Genomic DNA, 25,261 nt, shown 5'->3' on the forward strand with positions numbered 1-25,261 from the left:
TAATATTAAGAAATGTGTCTACCAAATATTTCTAGAAAAAAAAATGTTTCAGGTAATGTAACAACATTAAAAATTGTGTTTTTTTTTTCTTAATTGAAATAAATAATAATAATACTTGAGCAAAAAAAGTTTTATGAATCTTTATAAAATACTTTATAATACAAAATTAGAAAATTCTATCTTTAAAATTGACTGAGTTAAAGACTTTTGAGCCGATACGGAAATTTTCCAAAATTTCCACTAAGCGCCCATAGGATGGGCTAGAAAATAACTTGACATGAATCATGACTAAAAATCAATATTCACAAACAAGAATACCATTTGAATAAAGTCATAAGTAACACAAAGTTCCCATAAACTTCGCAGCGTATTTCAAAAACAACTAAAACAATCTCAAAATTACCATCTCGGTTCCTTGTCAAATTTATCAAAACGTAAGTATCTTTTTGTAGTGCAAGGCAGGCGATCCATTATAGGCCGCTAGGGACGCATTCCCTATCTGCTAATCACAAAACCTAAACTGGTACTTATCTAGCGCCTGGGCCGTCAAATAGAAGAAGATCGAGTGTGCTCAGTTCTTTGATGTGAATCCTGGTTACTTGTTTAGTTAAATATATCATACATGAACGTCTCGAACTATCTCGTGCTAATCTATAGTTAGTAATTGTATTGAGTGTTCTGAAGCAAGCTGGTCAATAATCAGTAAGTAAATGAATCCTAGTAAACAAATAAAACTTCGTCGTAGGTAAGAAAATAATATTATACTAGCAATTTATACCCGAGCGAATAATTCGCACTAAATAAGTAAAAAATTTACCGACCGTCAATTATAATGACGTTGTTTCAAAATTAAAGCCGTCATATATATAATTTTAATAATTAATTAATTTACAAAAATTTATTTTATATATAAAATAATTGTCTGTTTCCGGACCCCCGACACGGGAGTAAATCCTACTGGGGGCTGTTGAGTGTGAAGCGTTTATATAAGTAAGTTTTATTTATTAAACATAAACATGTCTGTGAAAATAACTAGAACACTATTTATTTAGATACCGTTTATATTTGCCAACCCAGTAGTTATGCCAGGAAAATAATAAACAGTAGCCCAACGTTTGTATTTTCTACAGGCTTCATACTGTCAGTAAGTATTAAATCACGTTATGTCAACACGTTCGCAATTATTTTTCTAATATACTAAAATACATATAAAATAATTTTCATCCATTAAGCAGATGGGTGAAGATCTGGTTTTCTGAATTTTTTTAAATTTTCGCGCAATTCATCTATTTTTTATATCATAAAATACTTTTACAAAGTAATAGAAATTTTTGATGTGATAACGTCTAATAAATTGATGAACGCCGGCGGCATACACGAAAATGGATGATTCATTGCGTTACGCTAACTGTCCCGTTACGCTCAGTATATCTATATTTAGTACCTATATATCGTATCTATATTCATCTATCTATATTCCATACAATATCTCTCGATTGGCCTATACGTCCGAGGACATGTTTTTTTTATAACGTTGTCACGTTAAACTATCGTCCGTAAACCAATTTTACAGAGAACCAATTGTATGTAATAAATTAGCCGTAGTTGGACAGCCACTATACAGAAAGTTATTAAACTTTCGTCCTTCCCTTTAGCGAAAAATATCGCAACATTTTGGTATACCATATCGAAATTATAATTGAAAAAAAAATGAAGCACTAGTAAGTTGCACCTCCATTACTAGCTATTTCTAAAAATGAACACATTAAAAAAATTCTGTAGTCCTTGGAAAATTGGATATAAATAGCTGACATAAACATGCCTATCTGTAAAACTCAGGTGACTCGGTCATTAACACGACACCCAATGAAACCGACAATTCTGACGTCAGAGGTATTTTAGCGATGTTGCAGTATCGATTTTATTGTCAATTTTTGTTAATATCGCTTCAATATTTTACTTATCTAATAGTTAAAAAGTTTGGTTAGTTTAGTTAAAAAATCATTCACATTGGTGTTATACTTCAATGTTTATTTGACTCGGATATTGATATCAGTATTGTTTAAATAATAACAAAAAATTGTTCGGATATAATTTTTTTTCGTTTGGTGTTCCTTTATAAGCAAATTAGTGTTTATTTCAGGTAACTAATGAATGACCCAACACATGTTTTTGCAACAAAAATTAAATTCCACAGTAAAATTACGATTGCAAAATAATAAATAATAATAACAATACAAATTAATAATCGTGTGCTTAATACAGTGCAGTGGTAATTTTATAAATAACTAGCTGTGCCCACGACTTTGTCCGCATGGAATTTAACAAAAAAGTTAGTGTTCAGTTCGCAGAGTTATGAATAAAATAAATTTCTAAAATAAAAGTAACCCAAGCTATTCTTTATTTTATCTGCTACTGGAAGTCCAGAATCAAATCAAAGGAAGACAAAATCGGTCCAGCCGTTTCAGAGGTTAACAGACAGACAGACAGACAAAAATTGTAAAAAATATTATTTTGTTAGGTATATGTACCGTGTATGCATTCATATGCATTTAGTAAAAAGTCGTTATTTTGATATTACAAACAGACACTCCAATTTTATTTATTTGTATAGATAATTATTTAATATTTAATTTTATTATTTTTATTAAGGCTTTAGGGCAAGTATACTACTTATACTTAGGTTATAATATCGATCCCGATAACACAATTAAATGGAAGGACATGAGTTTAATAACATTCTGTATAACTTATTATCTAGGTATCTGGCTATCACATTTAACGATTTATTTTCCATTTATATTTTTAAATGTCCGTAAACTAAACAACAAAATGATTTTGTAGGTGGACATTGGAGACGTCACTGGCGACGGCTGATTACTATTCTGAGTACCTATATCTTATTTTGCTTATTGGAGATATAATATTTGAATAATGTTTGCATAAATGTGTCATAAGCCTATCATTAGTAAACTAGATAATTGCAAGTCTAGTGCAGTACCTACATAAGTTTCTTGCCGATTCTTTTCTGCAGAATTTATATTCCGTATCCGGTGGTAGGCTCATTTTAAACGATAATTAAAATTTCAATTTATAAGATGACGACAACTTTGCTTTTGGGGTCCATTTGAATCATGTTATTTTCGAATTTGGCAGTTATAAAATAAATTATTTGTTGCAAATTAAAAATATATATATTTATAGAACACCACACAACTAAGTGAAAAGAGATGTAACTATGTACATTATCATTAGTTTCAATTCATCTATGTTACCTTTAATTAAATAACGGTTTAGATTATCTGGACCGCTAAACATCGCCAGCTACGCTTACGTTATTATAGGTACCTACATACACAAATTCCAGAGAAAAAATTACGATAAAACGTTTCTACAAGCAGCAGCAATTTTTTACATTGCTTAATTCTTTGAAACACAAGAAAATTACCTCTAGTTTTTCAAATAAACGAACGTAACATAAATAAATATTTTAAATTAGACAAATACAATAAATTACTTAGTTAATTATAAAAAAATATATGAATAGCGCCATCTATCAAATTTAGTAGAAAGTACATTGAATCATATGTTTTATTGTGATGCATTACTGCCATCTATTGGATTTTTGCAAAACTACGTATTAAATACGTCAGAGCATGTGGTCGTAGAGAAGCAGTTAGATAACTGAAGCTTAATAGTTCGTAGTAGTATCACAAGGTGACACTGTTCATAACATTTTATTCTTTTTAATTTCAAATTGAAAAATATTAACACAAAATAAAACGTCTCAATTTTTGTTAAAAGGGTAGGTATTGTAATGGCCACCGACATATAACAAATAATTAATTTTTTTTAGTAAGTGACCAGGATTTTCTGCTACATTATGATATCTGAATCTATGCAAATAAATAAAATTAATTGAATTGTGTTTGTAATAATTAAATAACCGCTTTTTACTAAATGTATATGGATGTATAAGCGGTACATAGGTATATCAAAATAACATTTTTTACAATTTTTGTCTGTGTGTCTGTCTGCACTGACAGATAGCTGTTGTAATAATGAATAACTTAGCTACTTTTATTTAAGAAATTTATTTATTTTGCGAACTGAACAATAATTCATTTTAAATTCCACGCGGATGAAGTCGCGGGCACAGCTAGTACCTAAATAAATCTCTATTACTTTATTATATCATATATGAAATAATAATAAAAACGTACGTATGGCGTAAAAATTTATTATAGAAGTATTGTCTCCATATGTAATGAGCATATGTAACGTTGGTATTAAATTCAGTTTTTATCAAGTATTTTTCTATACTATAATATTATAAAGAGGAAAGATTTGATTGTTTATTTGCATTGAATAGGCTCCGAAACTACTGAACCGATTTGAATAATTACTAGTAAGTAATTTAATAAATGCATAAGCTATTTTTTATCCTTGTATTACTCATTGCTACTTTACGAACTAGGGACACGAATATAACCACGGTATAGGTTAGGTAGGTAAATGTAATATGGTCCCTACACATGTAAGGTACTTCACAGAAGTAACCGAATCATCACGAGAGAGTGAATCACAGGCATTTCAATCAATTTAAGATACCTTTTGTCGCAAAGGGATTGCTATTGTCAATAATCTCGCACTAGAAGCGTGGACACGCGTTCCATTGTACTTGTATCACTTACTAAAGAGATATATAAATACATTGTGAGCTGTTAAGAGCTACTTGTGTACGAAAATTAGCTGACCCGGCAAACTTTTTATTGCCAATTTTTTTTTGTGGATATGTTGGAATCGATATAGGATTTTTTTTAATTCAAACCATGTCCTGACAATAACGAACACAGAAAAATAATTAGGAGTCCAATGTCATGCACTCGAATTCGATTTTTATATATTTTTATGAATTTCACTGTCTGTATTCGCACCTATCAAAACAATGAATAACAATCAAAAACAACTCAAGAAACAGCTCAAATTGCATAAGTCCAGTTACCCATTAATTGATAACTATTGAATGAAAATTAATATAATAATAATTAAATAAAACCCCAACAAAATCTGTCCATATGTTCGAGAGCTGCTACGGGCTTAATAAGCAACTTAAACTCACCTATAACTTTATGGAATGCAAGATTAAAAACATCGTTATATAATGTACATAAAGTTTAAGATGAGACTTATTTATTTTTACAATTCCGTCAAACAGTGGCAAGTTTGAGCGCCCTCGACCTTCAAGTGCGCTGGAAATGAGCAACCACTTAGACGTTAACAAACCACTTTCGAATATACTCAAAGATTCGCTTTTTTCCTTTCGCCCAGACTGAGTCAATAATTCTTCATAAAAACAGATTTAGATGAGTGGGAAGATAGGATGGAGATAGTCTCTTATTATTTTTATACAGGTTATTAAGATCGTGTTCTATAATTATTTTGATGTTTTGCGTCGATTCTAGTAATACTTTAATGAGTTGTAATATACGGTACGTGGCGCTGAATATTTTTTCTTATAAAGACGAAGTATTGAGGTCGATGTTATAATAGATACCTACACATATACCAGAAAGTAAACGCTTAATCCTCAGACCGAAGGATCATATAGAAGAATCTTACGAATTAGTGAATATACCTACATGTCAAATATTTGTATATGTATGGTGTACAGTTTATATGGGAGCGACAGACGGATTGTGAGGGTGATAAACCAAACCAAAATATTTTTTTATGATGATAATTTTAAGTATTGAGGCAGAATTACAGATGTTATATGTGCAGTACGAAAGTCTAAGCTATAAATAAAACTTGAATGAAAAATATTGAATGATGCGTACTACTGGAATTAAACCTACAATAGCTCAGTTAAAATACTTATTTACATCATTCACACATATTCACACTGTCTTCGCTATAAGTTACTATACAAATTTTGCTATAAATTTTTTTGCTTTTATTTATTTTATTTTTTTTAATAAATAAATTGGGTACAAATATTTCACTTTAATCTTCTGTTACAAGTTCTAATCACCGTTGAATCCACTCTACGAAAAGTCATCCATGTGATATCGTAAAGTTAGTACCTATGTGTTGACTATTCGCGACTGAAAAGATATATTTATCTTTAATAGATAAATGTTAATTGTTTGTTATATAACTTTTCACAAACAGACAGTTAAGTATGTTTTTTCATTGTTCATGAATTTCATGTCGAAAACATTTATACATATTATATTTATGACTTTTTAACGGTACTAAAAATAAACAATTACGACATAAGTTCTTAGTATAAACATTTTTACACAGTAAAATGAAAGCATACATTTTATGTTTTTGAATTAATGTGACATGTAAAAAAAAGCAAATGTAATAAACAGATTAAAAAAATCACAATGTATTGTTAAGTTCATTGACCTGCTAAGAAAACGAATTAAATAAATGAGGTTGTACGTCATATTTTACTGGCGGTCAGTAACCATTTAATAATAATAAAAAAATAAATAAACAAATTTCGAATCCGTGGCCATAGAGACGATATAACAATAGACTGCGTTGCGGAAAAACGACGGTTTGACGTGTATCGTGTGTTTTTTGTCGAAAAAATAATTGAATTGAAATAAAATAAAAGATGTTCTCTGATGAGGAAATAAAAGAAAGCAGCCTCATGCGTCCTGGAGACGAGATAATAAGGTCCGATATTTGATCATTTTTGTTGAAAATAATTAAAAATCGATTTTTTACTTTTATGTATATTTTTTATTTCCTTTTATGCCTTTACCAAATTGGATTCTTACTTATATACCATGTATACTAAAATAATTTTTAACAATTTCATCAAATGCAATATTTTGTATTATAAATATAAATTCGTTGCATATTAATTTGTTATTTTAGTAGTTTGTAAATCATAAAAAGTATTAAAATTAATCGAAATATCTATACATTAGGTTACACATGGGCGATGCCTGAAATGAATAAATTAAGTCTGAAGTAACATTTTTATTTTTTATGTATTTCAGCATTCGAGAAGTATGTTTAACTGACAAATACGATAAGAAATATTTGGGAAGCGAGCCTTTGCTGTCAAATTCGAGTCGCAATGAAGTATGTAACATGTTAATTTAATAAGGTTTACGTTGCTAAACATATCATGTCAAATATTATATAATAAATAAGCACCAATTGTTTTTGTTAAAAACATTATTTAACATTTTTACATTATTATGACAACTTTTAATTCATTTAACTTAGTAATTTTATCTTTTTTAAACTCTCAATTTCGACTCTATTATTTTTTTTAATAAATATATTTTTTAGCTTTGTGGCTACGGCATTAAAGAATATAGCCACCCCCTCTCTTCCCGTGGGTGTCGTAGGAGGCGACTAAGGGTTAACAGAGTTCCACTATCACCTTGGAACTTATAAGACCGACGGATGGCGGGATAACCATCCAACTGCTGGCTTTGAAATACACAGGTCGAAGACGGGCAGCAGCGTCTTCGGTGCGACAAAGCCAGCCCTGCGGTTACCGACCCGCCTGCACAGCGTGGTGACTACGGGCGAAACACATCAGTTCACGCCATTTTGGCGCGAACTTGTGGAGGCCTTTGTCCAGTAGTGAACTGCGATAGGCTGAAGTGATGATAATGATATTTTTTTTTTCTTCAAATAGTCTTCTATACTTAACATGATATTATTCATAAAATAAGCGAATATTTTTTCTACTCTCACACTAATATAATAATGAAAAAATATTTTCGATTTCTACAACAAATAACAATTCAAAAATCACAAACAGTTTGAGATACCTCGTCTGTTTCGCGATGGCTTGTTCTCCGACACTCTGGACCCTCAAGCCAGGTTTGCATGGACTGATGAGGATGGTAACATTGCATCACTCGTCTCCGAGCCAGGGTTTGGTACCACTGGAACAACCTTCGGAAAGGATCTGGATGTAGAGTTGCACACCAAGGTAAGTATTGCGTACGTACGCGAGTTGTATACGTGTAGTACCCGAACACACCTACTATATTATATAAAATATACATACATAATATTTATTATAACTATTATAATAAACAACATTAATTCTACTGGCACTTATGCTTTTTTTTAAAAACATAGATTTTTAAATATAGGTATAGAGTTTATTTATTTCACATGAATATCAACTTAACTAAGTTTATCTTAAAACTGACATATCGTAGCACTGTCTCTGTACAAAATGATCGTACAGGTACAGACTGTTTTAATTACTCATCATATATTTTTATGCGTGTTTTTACGTTTATATTGTATTTTATATATGATTAAATATTTTAAATTGTTTATACAGAATGCACATACATACTCGTATATCTGTAAAAGTTCAGTTTTGCTAACGCAATAAGCATATAGCTTTAGTTTAAGTGAGAAGTTACTTAGATGACAATTTATAAGTCTGGATATCAATATGGAATCTTTAAATAATGTAATACAAAATTATTGTGTTTTTGTGAGTTTTTTTTTTCTTGATATTTTTTAACTATAAAAATGAATAAAGCAGTACATAATACTAATTTTTTCATACTACGTACCAAAACGATTACTTACAAATAATTTCAATGTAACTTATATTTACAACTTTAATTTTTAGGACGACTCGTCTAATTCTGGATTCGAAATTTCTAGAAATAGAATAACACTGCAGAGTAAAACTCCAATCGAGACCAATACCGTAACTTCTACATCGACCTCTACCTCCAGTACATCAAGTAAATATTAAATATATCTTATTACGGGTTTGGTTCAACGGTTGCAAATAAAGCTGTTAATAGACTGTATCCAACTGATAAAATTTTTGGATACATTATTCTCTTTTACCGTTGATGGAGAGTTGGACACTACAGTTTTGATATGTTTCTATCAACAAATACTCCAAACAGCCTATTCTATCTCCTGCTACTAAAATCTATTCGTAACTTATTTGCAGGATAATTGCTTTCCACAACCAGTGAAGCTAGTCCTAACACTTACTTATACGGAACTTACGAGTATTATATCGCACCCTTAATAAAACAAAGATGTAACTCAAAAATCGCAATTTGTGGGAATTGGCGTTTGAAGTTTAGCACTTTTTCCGCATTGTGTTTGATTAAAAATTACCAATTATTTGTAATGCTTTTAATGACTTTTACTATTGATATCAGTAGTTTAAAGTACAGAGATTAATAGAATAATAGAAAAACAACTGTGTTAAAATCTATAATAGCTGTAAAATGGAGATGAAAAAAAAGTTCCGACTTAAATCTCTTTATGCCAAAAATTACTTAATAATTTAGGTAGTATTTCAAAAAAAATCTCTTTAGTATTAAAACATAACAAAAGGTTTTAAAAATAAATCACAATGTTTCGTTTTATGATTATTTAATTGTAATTATGATGTTGTATGTACTAATGCATCATTTTTTTATAAAACGAAAACTGAAATTTATCACCTTTTTTTTAAATTAAACAAATTTTTATTAATCATCCGATATTTATATATCTCTTTATGGCTACAAATATTGTTTTTTAAACAAAACAAAAACTATACACTATTATAAGAATTAGGTACAATTAGTCTCTAGTACTGTGTGGCTACGGGTACTGTGTGGCTACGGGTACTGTGTGGCTACGGTACCAAAGAATATAGCCACCCCCTCTCTTCCCGTGGGTGTCGTAAGAGGCGACTAAGGGATAACACAGTTCCACTACCACCTTGGAACTTAAAAAGCCGACCGGTGGCGGGATAACCACCCAACTGCTGGCTTTGAAATACACAGGCCGAAGACGGGCAGCAGCGTCTTCGGTGCGACAAAGCCAGTACTGCGGTCACCAACCCGCCTGCCCAGCGTGGTGACTATGGGCAAAACACATGAGTTCACGCTATTTTTGGTGTAAACTTGTGGAGGCCTATGTCCAGCAGTGGACTGTATAGGCTGTAATGATGATGATGAGTCTCTAGTAAATATCTCCTAAAATCACAAATAATTACTAACCACAAATAATCTAATATATAAAATTCTCGTGTCGCGGTGTTTGTAGTTAAACTCCTCCGAAACGGCTAGACCGATTCACACGAAATTTTGTGTGCATATCGGGTAGGTCTGAGAATCGAACAACATCTATTTTTCATACCCCTAAGTTATCATATATGGCAAAACAACGTTTGCGGGGTCAGCTAGTAAATAGTATAAAAATCAGCAGTCTCTTCTTTCTTATATTGTCTATCATCTTGTTTTTGCTCATTGTTTGAATTATCATATGATACACATATATCACACTGACCTTTTTTTGGTTGGTGAAACCCTAAGTTAAATACCGTCGGAATGAATATTTTCTGCACATTTGAATCGTCTCGCCATAAGACTCGACAAATTCCAACCACCAGAGCAGGTTGGGTTTCGAAATGACTACAACACCGTAGACCACATCCATACTGTTCGACAGATTATTCAAAAGACAGAGACATATAATCAGCCGCTGTGTATGGAATTTGTGGACTGCGAGAAAGCCTTCAACTGTGTCGAGACCTGGGCTGTCCTGGACTCTCTGCAGAGATGTCATATCGACTGGCGATATATCGTGGTACTTGTTGCGTTTATACTTTTAAATAAAACTGCTGATGACTTCGGATTCCTTTTATTGTAACGTGGACGCGACATTTACTATTAAAGGTCTGACAGTTAAGTGTGGGAGAGGGACGGCGGACAGTTGACAAGACATAGACTATATACAATATTTTTATACTATGTAACATCTCCCTTTTTAAAGAAAACAAACATAGGTAAGTACATTTTTTTTTTTTTTTTTTTTAACATCTCCCTTTTTAAAGAAAACAAACTTAGGTAAGTACATTTTTTTTTAAACATCTCCCTTTTTAAAGAAAACAAACTTAAGTACATTTTTTTTTTAACATCTCCCTTTTTAAAGAACACAAACTTAGGTAAGTACATTTTTTTTTTTTTTTTTAACAATTTTACAAACACATTTAAGGCTACTTTAATTTTCAAAAGTTGTCGTTTCCGAACGCTATTACATGACTTACACTATTTTGTGACATCTGTCATATGTCATGTGACAATTTTCCTGTCAATGTCAAATGATCAAAATGAAATGTAAACAACTTCAGGACATATGAAAAATACAATTAAACAAATTAACCTATTTTAAACTACATTAATTAAAATTACACTTACACACAAATATTTCACTAAATACAATAAACAACAAGTTTATGTTACAAACCCATACCTATTGACTGGTTTATAAACACGTCCATATCGAGATCGTGCCTTTGAATGCTGATGTATTTGTGGATCTGATACAGTGTTTCCATTTTTAGATACTGGCTGAGACTGTGTTGTGTGCTGATAAGACTGTGTTGTGTGCTGTTCAGAGTTTGGTGTATGCACCGACTGTTTCAGGATAAACTGACGGTTTCTCCTGAACCTACCTTTTTCACTATCAATGATATAGCTTCTAGGTGTGGGACCTACTTGAGAAATCACTCCGGGCAACCAATTTTTATCTTCAGGTTTGTGTTTGAAGAAGACTTTTTCACCTATAGCTAATGGTTTTAATATTTTTGTATGTTTATTGTAATAAAATTTAGAATAAGACTTCTGTCTTTCATTTCTTTCCTGTACCTTTTTAACATCACAAAGCCTAGGTTTTAAATTATATTTTACTGTAGGAATGATTGTACGTAGCTTTCTAGACATACTTAACTCAGCAGGTGAGTATTGACTTAGTTTAGGGGTATTTCTGTATAGTAATAATGCTAAATACATATCTGACATATCTGTTTTACACTTTCTTAACATGTTTTTAATGGTTCCAATAGACCTTTCAACTAGACCATTGGACCTACTTAAATATGGACTTGTAGTTATATGTTCTATATCCCATTCCTTAGTAAATAAACTAAATTCCTTACTATTGTACGGAGGACCGTTGTCCGAGATCAAAATCCGGCAGATACCATGTCTTGCCAGTATTGACTTTATTTGTGTTATCACTATACTAGCTGTGTAACCTGACTTTAACATGGCCAGCTCTATATATTTTGAGTAATAGTCTACGACAATTAGGTATTTTGTTCTTTCAAACTCAAAAATATCTACACCAACTTTGTACCATGGTATGTTTTCATACTCATGTTGGATAATAGGCTCTTTACTATTATTTCTACGATAAGATAGACAAATATTACATTGACTTACATACTTTTCTATATCAGTATGCATATTTGGCCAGTAAACTGTAGTTTTAGCTAGACGAATAGATGCATTCACTCCTTGATGACCAGAATGAATTATTTGTAATATATAATCTCTCATTGACTCGGGTATTATAATGCAATTAGACTTGAATACTATATTATCAATTACATATAATTGATCTTTTAGATTAAAATAACATTTGACTGACTGACTGACTGATCTTTTATGCTCAGGCCACCCATTTAAACAATATTGTATAATTTTACTCAAAGTTTGGTCTTTGACAGTATGCTCTTGTAACTCTTTTAACTTTTCAGGACTGACTGTTAAATTTGACATTATTAAATTGATATGTAGATCTATGTCTTGATCTACTTCTGACAAACAAGTTTCATTCAACGCTGCTCGGGACAGTGTATCTGCAATGTATAGGTACTTGCCTGGTTTATATACTACATTTAAATCATATGGCTGCAATCTTAACATAATTCTTTGCAATCTTGGAGGTATATCATATAATGATTTTTTGAATAATGTTATAAGGGGTTTGTGGTCGGTTTCCACTGTTACCCACTGACCATATATGTACTGATGGTACTTGGTACAACCAAAAAGTACTGCAAGCAATTCTTTTTCTATTTGTGAGTATGATTGCTGACATTTTGTTAGTGATGCTGATGCATATGTAATTGGTTGCTTGTCATGTGACAAAACTGCACCCATAGCATCTTTTGATGAATCTACAGACAAAATTAGTTCTCTGTTCGGATCATAATATGTTAAGACTGGCGTAGAACTAATTATCTTTTTAATGTTATTAAATTGGGCTTCATGGTGATCTGACCAACACCATACAGTATCTTTCGACAAAAGAGCTCTTAAATGACTAATTTCCTGTGACAAATTTTTTATAAACGGACCAAGATAGTTGACCATACCTAGAAATCTTTGTAACTCTGTAATATTCTTTGGACTCTGCATATTGCAAATAGCTTCTACTTTTGACTTATCGACTTGTACTCCTGCCTTACTGAATATATGACCTAAATATTTTACTTGTTCTTGACAAAAAACTGATTTTTCTTTGTTAAATCTTAAATTAATTTGACGTGCCCTTTGTAAAACTTTTTGTAACCGTTCATTATGCTCTTCTATAGTCCTACCATAAATAAGAAAATCATCCATCATAATTTTGACACCATCAATATCACCAAATCTTTTTACCATTTCTCTGTGAAATATCTCTGGAGCTGCATTGATACCGAAAGGTAATCTAGTGAACCTATACCGTCCAAAGGGTGTAATAAATGTACATAGCTTTGAAGAAGCTTCTGTTAATTTTAACATCCAATACCCTTTATTGGCATCTAATGTTGTGAAATATTGAGCTCCGGCAAGACTTGATTTAATTTCATCTAGAGTTGGAAATTGAAAATGAGATCTTAATATTGACTGATTAAGTTTTCTAGGGTCAATACACAAACGTAATTTACCATTCCTTTTTGAAGTTAAGACTAATGCACTTACCCATTCCGTAGGCTCTTCGACTCTTTGAATAACTCCACTCTGCTCCATGGCTTCCAGCTCTTGCTTTAGTGGTTGTTGTAGTTGGAATGGTACCCTTCTACACGCCTCTATAAACGGGGTTGCATTGGGTTTCAAGGTTAACTCACAGTAAAAATCTGTAAGACAACCTAGCCCTTCAAATAAGTCTGCATTTGACTCAACTATGTCTTGACAGTTTATCTGGAAGGACACACTATTAACTTTTTTTACTAGATTTAATGACCTACATGTGTCTCTGCCTATTATATTTTGGCATTTTATGTCTACTATATGAAATTTAACTGTATAACATTTATTTTTGAATGTAATTGGCAACTGACATTGACCTACTAGAGGTATAACCTCTCCACTGAATGTAGATAGTTTATTGGGACTTCTGCAAATAGTATCATGCGACATGTTTAGTGTGTTAAATGTGTGTATAGATATTATGTTTGTGTCTGCACCTGTATCTAGGATAAAATTCACATTAACATGGTTAATCAATATATCAACATTCCATGGCTTTGACTCATTATTTTGAATACAATAAATATACCCGACATACAAAGAATTATTATTATTATTTTCTAACATATTTGTCTCTTCAAATTGGACACGTTTAATTAGTTTAGACCTACAGAAATTAGCAAAATGGTTGAATTTTTTACATTTTCGACACTGAGCACCTTTTGCAGGACACTTGTACCTGTGCACTTGTCCACACCTATCACATGTGTTCCTTGATCTTGATGTATTTGATGCTGAACGTCGGTACCTTGTTGTGCTCCTTGGTATTGCTGCTTCACGACGGGATGGGGATCTCGAGACTCTTCCTATAAAGTGTAGTGATGCATCCTCCAATGCTTTAGTTTGCTGCTTGGTTGCTTCACACCTTTTGGCTATATTGACAGCATCATCTAGCGTCTTGGGTTTCTCTATCAAAATTCTTTCTTTATAGTATGGATTGTTACAGTTCCAGCTGAAAATATCTTTTAATAAATCCTCCCTGAGTGCTCCAAACTCACAAGAGTGACTGATGTTCTTTATATCTGTGACATATGCGTCGATTGACTCATTTGGTGCCTGTTTCCTACTAAAAAGTTTGTGACGCTCGACTGTAATGTTAATCTTAGGTGTGAAATAATTGTCAAATTTATTGCATAGCTCATCGAAAGACAAGTTGTCCAGGTCTAGGTCAAAAGAATAATAGATCTCGAGTGCATCCGACCCTATGAAATTAAGGAGAATCGCTACCTTTCTACCGTCTGATTCATTGTCTAAATTGTTGGCTCTTAGGTAGACTTTTAGCTTAGTAAGCCACTTCCTCCAAGCTAAAGGTAAGTTATTGGATGTTAAGTCGATCGGCGTAAATGTACTTGTTATCGGCAACATGTCTGACTTACTTGTTTTAATTCGCGGCTGCGTGTTGACAAATTTTCCTGTTTTCGACATATTCTATTCTCACAGCACTTCTGACACCATGTTGCGTTTATACTTTTAAATAAAACTGCTGATGACTTCGGATTCCTTTTATTGTAACGTGGACGCGACATTTACTATTAAAGGTCTGACAGTTAAGTGTGGGAGAGGGACGGCGGACAGTTGACAAGACATAGACTATATACAATATTTTTATACTATGTAACAGTACTGAGATGTATGTACGACGCAACGACGATGACCATTCATGTCCAGGACCAGAGAACAAGACCTATTTCCCTGTGGCGTGGGGTAAGACAGCAAGATGTAATATCACCGAAACTGTTTACCACTGCGCTGGAGGATATCTTTAAGACCTTGAACAAGGCATCAATGTCAACGGTGAATACATCTCACCTTCATTTCGCCGACGATATCGTCATCTTTGTGGACACGTTAGATGAGTTAGGCCAAATGCTAGCCGGTCTCAACGAGTCCTCCCGACGTGTCGTTCTCTGTATGAACTTGGACAAAACGAAAGTTATGTCTAACAACCAAGTCATACCGAGACAGGTATCGGTCGATGGTACCCTTCTCTAAGTTGTTTTAGATTATATTTACTTAGGCCATACTATCCAACTAGGCCGCAACAACTTTGAGAAGGAGGCGATAGGAGAATTCGGTGGGGCTGGGCGGCATTTGGCAGGCTTCGTCGAGTCTTCACTTCGAAGATTCCGCAATGCTTGAAAACAAAAATCTTCGAGCAATACGTCCTGCCTGTGTTAACATTACCGAGCCGAGACATGGACACTGACGAAGGGACTGGTCCACAAATATAAAGTCCCTCAACGTGCAATGGAACTGGCCATGCTTGGGGTTTCCCTCAAAGATAGGATTAGAAACGAGACTACCGCGAGAGAACGAAAGTAACCGATATAGCCCACAGAATTAGCAAGTTGTAGTGGCAGTGGGCTGGTCATCTGTGGCGCAGGACCGGTGGCTGTTGGAGCAGACGCATCCTGGAGAAGAGATCGCGTCTTGGCAAACACAGTGTGTGACGTCCTCTGGCCCGTTGGACCGACGATCTACCTAAGATTGCCGGTGTAAGCTGGATGAGGATTGCGGAAAACCGGGATGTCTAGCGCGAACTTGGGGAGGCCTATGTCCAGCAGTGCATTGCAATAGGCTGAACTGACTGACAAATATTTGGTTTATTATTGCAGTCAGAGTCAGAAGAACTTTGATTTTCAAACATAAAATTTCTTCTGTTGACAGGCTTATTAAACAACGTATTAAAATCTACAGTGCATCGTCGTCACTCAGGTCGACGTCACTTAGATCTGTGTATATATATAGTATTATACTGGAGAAATATTGTAACTGGCCACACTATTGTAATTTCGTCGCTCTCTCAGCTGAATTTGCTCATATTTTGCTCAGTATTTTGTGGTTAATTGGTGTAAGACGTCTTTTCTTCACAATCCGTTGTAAAGTTTTGTGGCGCAGGGTTTTGGGTAGGCATTGAACTATTGGAGCTTGAAAAACTGGATGAAGATGAGCTAGAAGAGCTTGACGATGATGAGCTAGATGAATCGGAACTAGATTAAGATGATCTTGAAGACGAACCAGAGGACTGTAAATGGCTAGTATTATTTAGGTGGCATTTTTCTCGTCAACTCATAAGTGACAGTAAAATATTGAGTCGGTGTCATCATTTTTGTCAGCTCTGCAGTTACATTTTTGGCCTCTGGAGATATATGTATTTTGTTGATTTTCCTCTTCAACCTGCATAACTTCTTTAGTCTAATATAACAATAATTGATAAAACTGTAGTATATTTTAAGGATGAATAATAATCATAATTATTTAATGTCAAAATAGCAGCATTGTTGAATGACAATGATCTATTCAGTCGTATTGCCATAAAAGAGTAACAATCATCCATCCATACGTCATCCTCATAAACTTTCACATTTATTACAGTAATCAGATGAAAAATTTTTTATAACTTATTACACTATTATTATATTACTTAAAAAGCCGACCGGTGGCGGGATAACCATCCAACTGCTGGCTTTGAAATACACAGGCCGAAGACGGGCAGCAGCGTCTTCGGAGCGACAAAGCCAGCCCTGCGGTCACCAACCCGCCTGCCCAGCGTGGTGACTATGGGCAAAACACATAAGTTCACGCTATTTTTGGCGAAAGCTTATGGAGGCCTATGTCCAGCAGTGGACTGTATAGGTTGTAATGATACACTATTATGTTTATCTTATAACTTTTACGCTCGATACGCTGAAACTTAACAAAAATTGTGAGCTCTAAGACGACTCCGTTTTCAAAACCTATACAAATAAGCACAACAGTTACAAGTTATTCTTAACTTTTACACGAAAAGGGAATTAATGTTTAAAGTTTTTACTTATCTTTCGTCATTCTAAATAATAAAAAGAAGTAAACAAAAGTGACTTTTATAAATAGCCTTATTTATTACAATAAAGTGATACTTAACCAATTACTCCAACAACTAAGGCATATATTTCAATATAAAACTGAAGTGTTAGGCGTTAACTTTGTAAAATTTGTCAGTTTTTAAAACAAAACCGAAGTAAATCCAAATGTTACACATCATTATCAAATGTGTTTTCTGAGAGAATGAAGTATAACAAAAATCATCTTTTTATTTTAAATCCCTTTTAATCTAATATCGAATTATTTGATATTACTCAAAACGGCAGCACTTTAATCTGCGATCACTGCCGGTGCATCTCTGAATCACGCCACTTTATAAGAACTGACTTGTCAGTTCCAGTTCATAGAAAAGAGAGCAACAGTCGCGTATCTCTCTGTATCTTATAGTTAAAACGCCGGAGTCGAAGTCTACCTATTCTTTATGCGACGAAGACGGGTTTTCTTGTAAAATCTCCAAATCCACAAATTTTGAGTTACATCTTTGTTTTATTAAAGGTGCGATATTGTCATATTGAAACACCCAATACGTTATGCGTTACGAGCTAACAGAATACAAAATTAATATATTGAAAATTTATTTAACTCTATAAAACTTTCAAATGAAGTTTCGTATCTCATAATCATTCCTTTCAGATCTTAAAGTAATTACTTTATTAATAATTTTCAGATATCTCTATGAACCAATCAAAAGGTCGAAATATTCACAAGGTTGATAAGACAGACCCCCGCTCCAGATATCATTACGTCAAGTATGTCAAGAGACATGGGCGGACTGTTAAATTATGGGAATGTGGTATATGTAAGTGCACTCTTTATATTATATATGTATAAGAGTTAGGCTTGTAGGTAATGTAAAAGATCTGGTAAAGTAATAAATTAATGAAAAAGCCAAAGTGAAAATACGATTATAATAATTATATGCTTAGATTGGCCTATGGAGAAAGTAAAAAAGAAATGTAAGAATGAAAATGTAAAGTGTAACCTAAGTATTTTTTATACGACAAGGTCGGCAAACAAGCGTACGGCTCACCGGATGGTAAGTCGTTACCGTAGCTTATAGATGCCTGATACACCAGAAGTATCGCAAGCGCATTGCCGACCCTACCCTCAATCCCCCCAGGAGCTCTTGTACTTTACTCACCACAGGAACGCAACACTGCTTGAATGCAGTATTATTTAGCTGTGGTATTCTGTAAGGTCGAGGTACTTCCCCAATCGGTCTGCTAAAGATTTTAAGCAGGATATTTCCTCAGTTACTCCTACTTCAGTTAAAGTATATCTAATATATAAAATTCTCGTGTCACAGTTTTCGTTGCCATACTCCTCCGAAACGGCTTGACCGATTTTGATGAAATTTTTTGTGCTTATCCGGTATCTATGAAAATCGGCCAACATCTATTTTTCACCCCCCTAAATGTTAGGGGTAGTCCACCCCTAAATTTGTATTTTTTATTTTTTAGACAATATTTTTAATTTCTATTTTTTTATGATACAACATTAAAAAATACATACAACCCTAAATTTTCACCCTTCTACCACCAACCCCTATTTCTTAATAGCGTTTAGCGGCAAGACAACGTTTGCCGGGTCAGCTAGTGATATATATATATATATATATCTGAGTATATTAGTGTATGTTGTCTAACACTAAAATCTCTTTAAACTGGGTAGTAAGTGTAATGAGATATTGATAAAAAAGCTTTCAATCTAGAAGTAAAGCAAAATCAACGGTATTTTTAATCATTTAATTGGTTGCTAGCTGGTAGATATAGCTATTAAGCGAGAAGAATGCCAATTGTAAGTTGTACAGTAAATAATGCTCACTTTTTTCTTAGTAATTTTAATTTTTGTAATACTTGCAGATTTGTTATAATTAGAAATCAAAATTTTAATAGCATAAATTTTTTCAACCAGGCAGTCGTGAGTTCCAACACCAGTACACTCTGATGCGACATCTACCAACTCACACCGACGAGAGAAATTTCCACTGTGACGAATGCTCCAAGAGCTTTCGTCAACTTTCCACTCTGAGCCAACATCGGGCCATACATTCAGCTGAAAGACCTTATGCTTGCGAGGTATAAAATTTTTACATAGTTTCATGTTGCCTCTGCAATAGAAGACAATTTTGTCCAGCCTTGGGCAATATTTAGCTGATGATATTTTGTAAATATACTGGGCTATTATAATTTAAGTTCTAATTATTTAACGTAATCTTTTGTCCGTTAACCATAACTCGAATTGCCTTGTAATCAAAGTTATCCAGAAATTTCCCTAAAATAGACAATCGAAAGCTTGACAAAAATGACAAAAAACCAGCATAACTTCAACTTCTGATTCTCTTACAAAACAAGTAGAAAATTAACCTTTATTTTGTTCTGGGACTTTATTTGTCTCCATTATTTTTAATACAATAAGAAATAGGTTCAGAATTTTTGGTGAAAGAGAGTTAAAATATCCACCCAAACCTTTGCATCTATAATTTGAATTAGGATTTGTTTTACATAAATTTTTAAGTTTATAATCTTCTAAATTTTTGACCAACTTGACATAATTATGTTAGACAAATTTTTAAATTAATTATGGTCGAATTTCGACCACTGGGCGACCACTAGTATTCATAATTATGCTTAGCAGAAGAAAAAACACCTAACTATAATTATTTAATATTCATGAAACTAAATTGTTTAGGTCTGCAACAAAACCTTTAACCGCGTATCCACCCTCATCTCCCACCGCAAGACTCACTCCGACGAGAAGCCTTACAAGTGTCATATCTGTCCAAAAGGCTTTCATCAGAAAGGTTTACCTGTTACTTTCCTATCCTCATCCATGTCCTTCTAGTAACCTCTAATAGAAACCTACCTGTAGTTAGGGTAGTAGTCTAACGTGTCATATTTCTGTTAGAAATTATCAATGTATAGTTATGAAACTTTTCTAAATAAACTTAACTGACAAGAAAGGGGTCGTCCATTAATCACGTGTTTTTTTTGTGGGATCAATTGTATTTTTTTGTGCAAAGTATATTACAATTTTCAAAATATAATTTTAAGTTTTAAAGTTAGGCATTGTGATACAAATTTCCAGACAAGCATCAAAGTTACAAGGTGTTAGTTGGTTGTTTTTTGGTTAAGAAATCGCGCATTCAACTTAAAATAAATACTCCCCACCCCTCCTAGTGATATTTCGTAATTTTTTTCCCTTGATCCTCACACGGTGAATGGATGATCCCAAACAGATAAAAGTGATAGACTTGAAAAGAAAATTGTTTTATAACAAATTCTAATAAACTTATTGGTAAATTTATCTCAAAATGATACCTTATTAATAATAATTTTGAAACAATAAGAGTGCTAGGGGCACCTCAAATTCTGGAAATATAGTATTTTCAAGTTTAATTCATCCCGTGGGTGTCGTAAGAGGCGACTAAGGGATAACAAGGTTCCACTACCACCTTGTAACTTAAGAAGCCGACCGATGGCGGGATAACCCTCTAACCGCTGGCTTTGAAACATACAGGCCGAAGACGGGCAGCAGTGTCTTCGGTGCGACAAAGCCAACCCTGCGGTCACCAACCCGCCCGCCCAGCGTGGTGACTATGGGCAACACACTTGAGTTCACGCATTTTTGGCGCGAACTTGTGGAGGCCTATGTCCAGCAGTGGACTGCAATAGGCTGGAATGATGATGATGAATGATGAAGTTTTAATTTGTTCTATTTTAGTGTAGTTTTTCTAATTTTTGATTTTTCCGTACTAAATACGTTGAGGCGTTTAAAGAATGGGATGGGAACTTTCGACGGTTAATAAAATTAAATTAGTGCTTTATTAGTAAATTTTACAGGTAACCTTCGGAACCATCTTTATGCGCACACGAACGAGAGGCCATATCGCTGTAATATTTGCTTGAAAGGCTTCAATCAACAGTCCAATCTTGTTTGTCACAAAAATAAAGTAAGTGTCCCAATTTTGACTACTATAGTTTCCGTCTACCACATAGCCTAAGTTAATAGAATATAAGAAGTTTACCTCCTATGGTCTTGGTGATAAAGTTACTTTTGTCGCTTTAGAAACTAAAAGATAAGATATTATAACTTTACGACCTGACCAAGCAAACGTTGCTCCGTCATGCGGCTAGAAAGACCATCATCACCTAGGGGTATATAAAAATATATAAAGACTTTATCAAACACCTACGCCGTTTTGAAAAATCGGCAACAAACACTGTAAAACCAAAGATTTCTATATATTAGATACTAAAAAAAATATTTAAAATAATTTTAATACGATAAGTATATATTACTAAGAGAAGAAAAACTATAATTTATTTGAACAGGCCCATCCCGATGAAGGCAACGTAAATAAAGCTAAGAGTAGAAACGCACCACGCGGTCCAATTATATCTGCTAATAAGACAAAAACTGATACAGCAAGGTGAGCTGAAATTTGATGAATAACTTTAAATTTAAGTAACAGTATAAAAAATGTTTTATTGTTGTAGTTGATCTTCTGGTGAAAATTTACCTAGCGCCAAACATTGTAATAACAAACTAGTTTTTTTTTATTTTTTTATTTAAAGAAGATATTGTTTAGTTTAGTTTTCTTTGTAAAGGCACTGGTTTAAGATACTTCTAATACTATCGTAGCGAATAGTTTCACAAGATTGTTTAAAAAGCAGATTTTCTTTTAATTAAAAAGTAATTAAATCGTTCAAATATTTGTCAATTTTAGACCACAAACAGATCAATGTGAAGTGACGTCATCTGTCGGTCCTTACCTACCATCAGTAGAACGACCTACACAAATATGGCCTAAACCGATCCAGCTGGATGGTATAAAGTCTGAATTATTCTCCACCGATTTATGGAACGCATCACCGTGGGGTGGAGTGATAGTAGACCCTATCAATACTTACCATATGGGAGTAGCTTTGGCTACGAGACAAACACCTTTTGCTTTGCTGAAATCGGATAATGGTACTCCAGTGCTTGTAAAAATCGTTGATACGCAACTTCCTGGTGGTAAACAGGTAAGATTTTTTTAGTACTATGGTGGCAAGCAAGCGTACTGTCCGCCTGATGCTAAGCGGATACCGTAGCTTATGGACGTCCTCTATACCACAAGCATTTTAAGCATGTTGCCGACCCTAATTCCTTACTCACCACAGGAACACAACACCATTTGACAACAGTGTTATTTATCTGTAGTCTACTATAAGGTACTTCTCCAGTCGGGTCACTCCAAATTTTGCGCAAGATATTTCCTACTGTGTCCTATCTCGATCACATACCATCACAGCAGCCTTTCGCAGTCCACTACTGGACATAGGCGTCCACAAGTTCACGCCAAAAATGGCGTGAACTCATGTGTCCTATCTCGATAATATAAACAAAATATCCCTAATGATTTAAAATATATGAAATCACGAGAAGAAATGAAATTTCGATAAATAATATTCGTAGATGTTGGTACCCGCAACAGCAGAAGATTTGAAAATTGGCGGTAAGGTTGTTCTTAACAATGAGAGTCTGTCGACTGAGAGTCAGGTAAGTTTATTTCTAAAAGGAAACAATTTGATAAAAAGACGGAGAGTATATCAGTCATGTATTTTAAGTTTCAATAAACAACTACGACTAATTTTGATTAAGGTTTTGGTAGGGCACAGCAGGAAATATCCTGTTCAAAATCTGGAGCAGCCCGACTGGGTTAGTACCTCGACCTTACAGAAGATCACAGCTAAATAATACTTGTTTTCAAGCAGTATTGTGTTCCTGTTGGTGAGTAAGGTGACCAGAGCTCCTGGGGGATTGGGGATAGAGTCGGCAACGTGCTTGCGATACTCTTGATATTGCAGGCATCTACGAATATAAGCTATAGTAATCGCTTACCATAAGGTGCGCTTGTATGCCGACCTAATTGTATAAAAAGTACTACACATATAGATCGGCTCCTAAAGCGCCCTGTTTTATAACAAATATATGTTTAAACTCTTTTGCTCATTATTATTTCGTAACAGAAACTGCTGTACAATATTATCTTACTGTAAAATAAAATCTAGCTCGTTGGCGTAATTTGTAGTATCCTGCTTTCCGTGGGTTGCGGGTTCGATTCCCGCCTGAATCTGGGTGTAATATTTGTATTTATGTATTTATATATGTATTATTTCTATTTATTTTTATAAAAAAAAATATAGTTATTACAGCCGGCTGTTACCTGTAACACAAGCATTAAGTTGCTTAACATAGGAACAGGCGACCGCATATGTATGTTATAAAAAATAAATAAAGAAATAAATAATTTTAGTTAAAAAGCTGAACATTTTTATTCGAGATACGCAGATTTATATTGACGACGGTTTTTTCAGTAACATTACTTTGCTCTGGGTCGTCTTTAAGTATTAAATCAAAGCAATATAGCTCCTACCTTTTGATGTGTTCGAATTTGCTTCTTCAAAATCCGCATTAACTGATAAGTTATTAGTAAATCTAGAGTCCATATATTTAATAATATTAGTAATACTTTTAAGTAATGATAAGGTAAGAATAATATTATCGACGAAGCTCAAATTCATAAATCGACTAAAGTCACAGCAAACTTTTACTTTAAGACGGTAGCTTGGTCCAGTATATCAGAAAGAAAGAGCGCTGTTTAAATACGGTTTTTAGTCGTTAATGACAGTTCTTCCCAAGATTTAGCCTGGGCTTAAACTATTACTTACTTTAAATTATTAATAATTTTAGAAGTGATAAAACTTCAGGCAATAATATTTTAGACAAAGCATAAATATCCAAATCTAATAGAGTCATGCCTACATTTTAACTTCAGGAGGTAGCGTTAGCAAGTCCATCTGAAGGAAATAGCGCTGTTCAAATTCGTGTACCAGTAGTAGCCACTGTAGTTCCCAAAATGAACCCTGGAGGAAAACTTCAGTTGTCAGTTGAGGAACCACACCACGTCTATCACAGTGCGTTGTCATCTAATGGTAAAAACGTGAATTATTTCATAAACTTGTTGTATTACCTTGATTGATAAAAATAGTTATTTTCAAAATTTTAATGACCTAAACTACAATATCTTATATACAAACATTTTCCGTTGCATTGCAAAGGTCTTCTACACTTTTTAAAAAATAACATTGTAGCATTATTGGTTAAACAACTAACATTTGACTCATAAGCAAAAAATCATATTTTTTTATATAGACGGGCAAAACGGTTAAAACTTTAGCAATCTCAATTAGACAAATTTATGTAATTAAATTCAGTCCTAAGGAATATTGTGTATTTTTCAAATTTAAATCAATGCCGATAAACTTTCAGATGGTACAAACAAAGTGAACCCATGCACTGCTCCCGTCTCTTCTCCACCCTCTGCCCTTCCTCCTTTGGAACCGATGCGACGTCTCGACCTAAATACCTATAATGAGCAGAGTCTACGATCTGGTGAGAAATTGTACATCTATAATATAAAAATGAGTCGCTGAATGTGTTGCTAAGCGCAAAACTCGAGAACGGTTGGACCGATTTCGCTAATTCTTTTTTTAAAATGTTCCTCGAAGTACGAGGATGGTTCTTAC

General features: G+C 33.6%; 1 protein-coding gene across 1 annotated transcript in view; it reads left to right on the plus strand.

Annotated features, from left to right (window-relative positions):
- The window catches only part of LOC123662724, a 37,915-nt gene that overhangs the window by 9,126 nt on the left and 3,528 nt on the right, over positions 1-25,261 (plus strand). The window contains exons 2-14 of the mRNA XM_045597527.1: positions 7,023-7,107; positions 7,802-7,975; positions 8,639-8,756; positions 14,492-14,725; positions 18,355-18,486; positions 19,602-19,765; positions 20,379-20,490; positions 21,530-21,639; positions 22,022-22,119; positions 22,417-22,714; positions 23,148-23,235; positions 24,539-24,667; positions 25,005-25,127. Of these exons, the coding sequence (XP_045453483.1) occupies positions 7,023-7,107; positions 7,802-7,975; positions 8,639-8,756; positions 14,492-14,725; positions 18,355-18,486; positions 19,602-19,765; positions 20,379-20,490; positions 21,530-21,639; positions 22,022-22,119; positions 22,417-22,714; positions 23,148-23,235; positions 24,539-24,667; positions 25,005-25,127 (1,865 nt within the window). The remainder of the gene's footprint in view (positions 1-7,022; positions 7,108-7,801; positions 7,976-8,638; positions 8,757-14,491; positions 14,726-18,354; positions 18,487-19,601; positions 19,766-20,378; positions 20,491-21,529; positions 21,640-22,021; positions 22,120-22,416; positions 22,715-23,147; positions 23,236-24,538; positions 24,668-25,004; positions 25,128-25,261) is intronic.

Source organism: Melitaea cinxia, chromosome 19 (assembly GCF_905220565.1).
Source record: "Melitaea cinxia chromosome 19, ilMelCinx1.1, whole genome shotgun sequence".
In the NCBI taxonomy this organism is placed as follows: Eukaryota; Metazoa; Arthropoda; class Insecta; order Lepidoptera; family Nymphalidae; genus Melitaea; species Melitaea cinxia.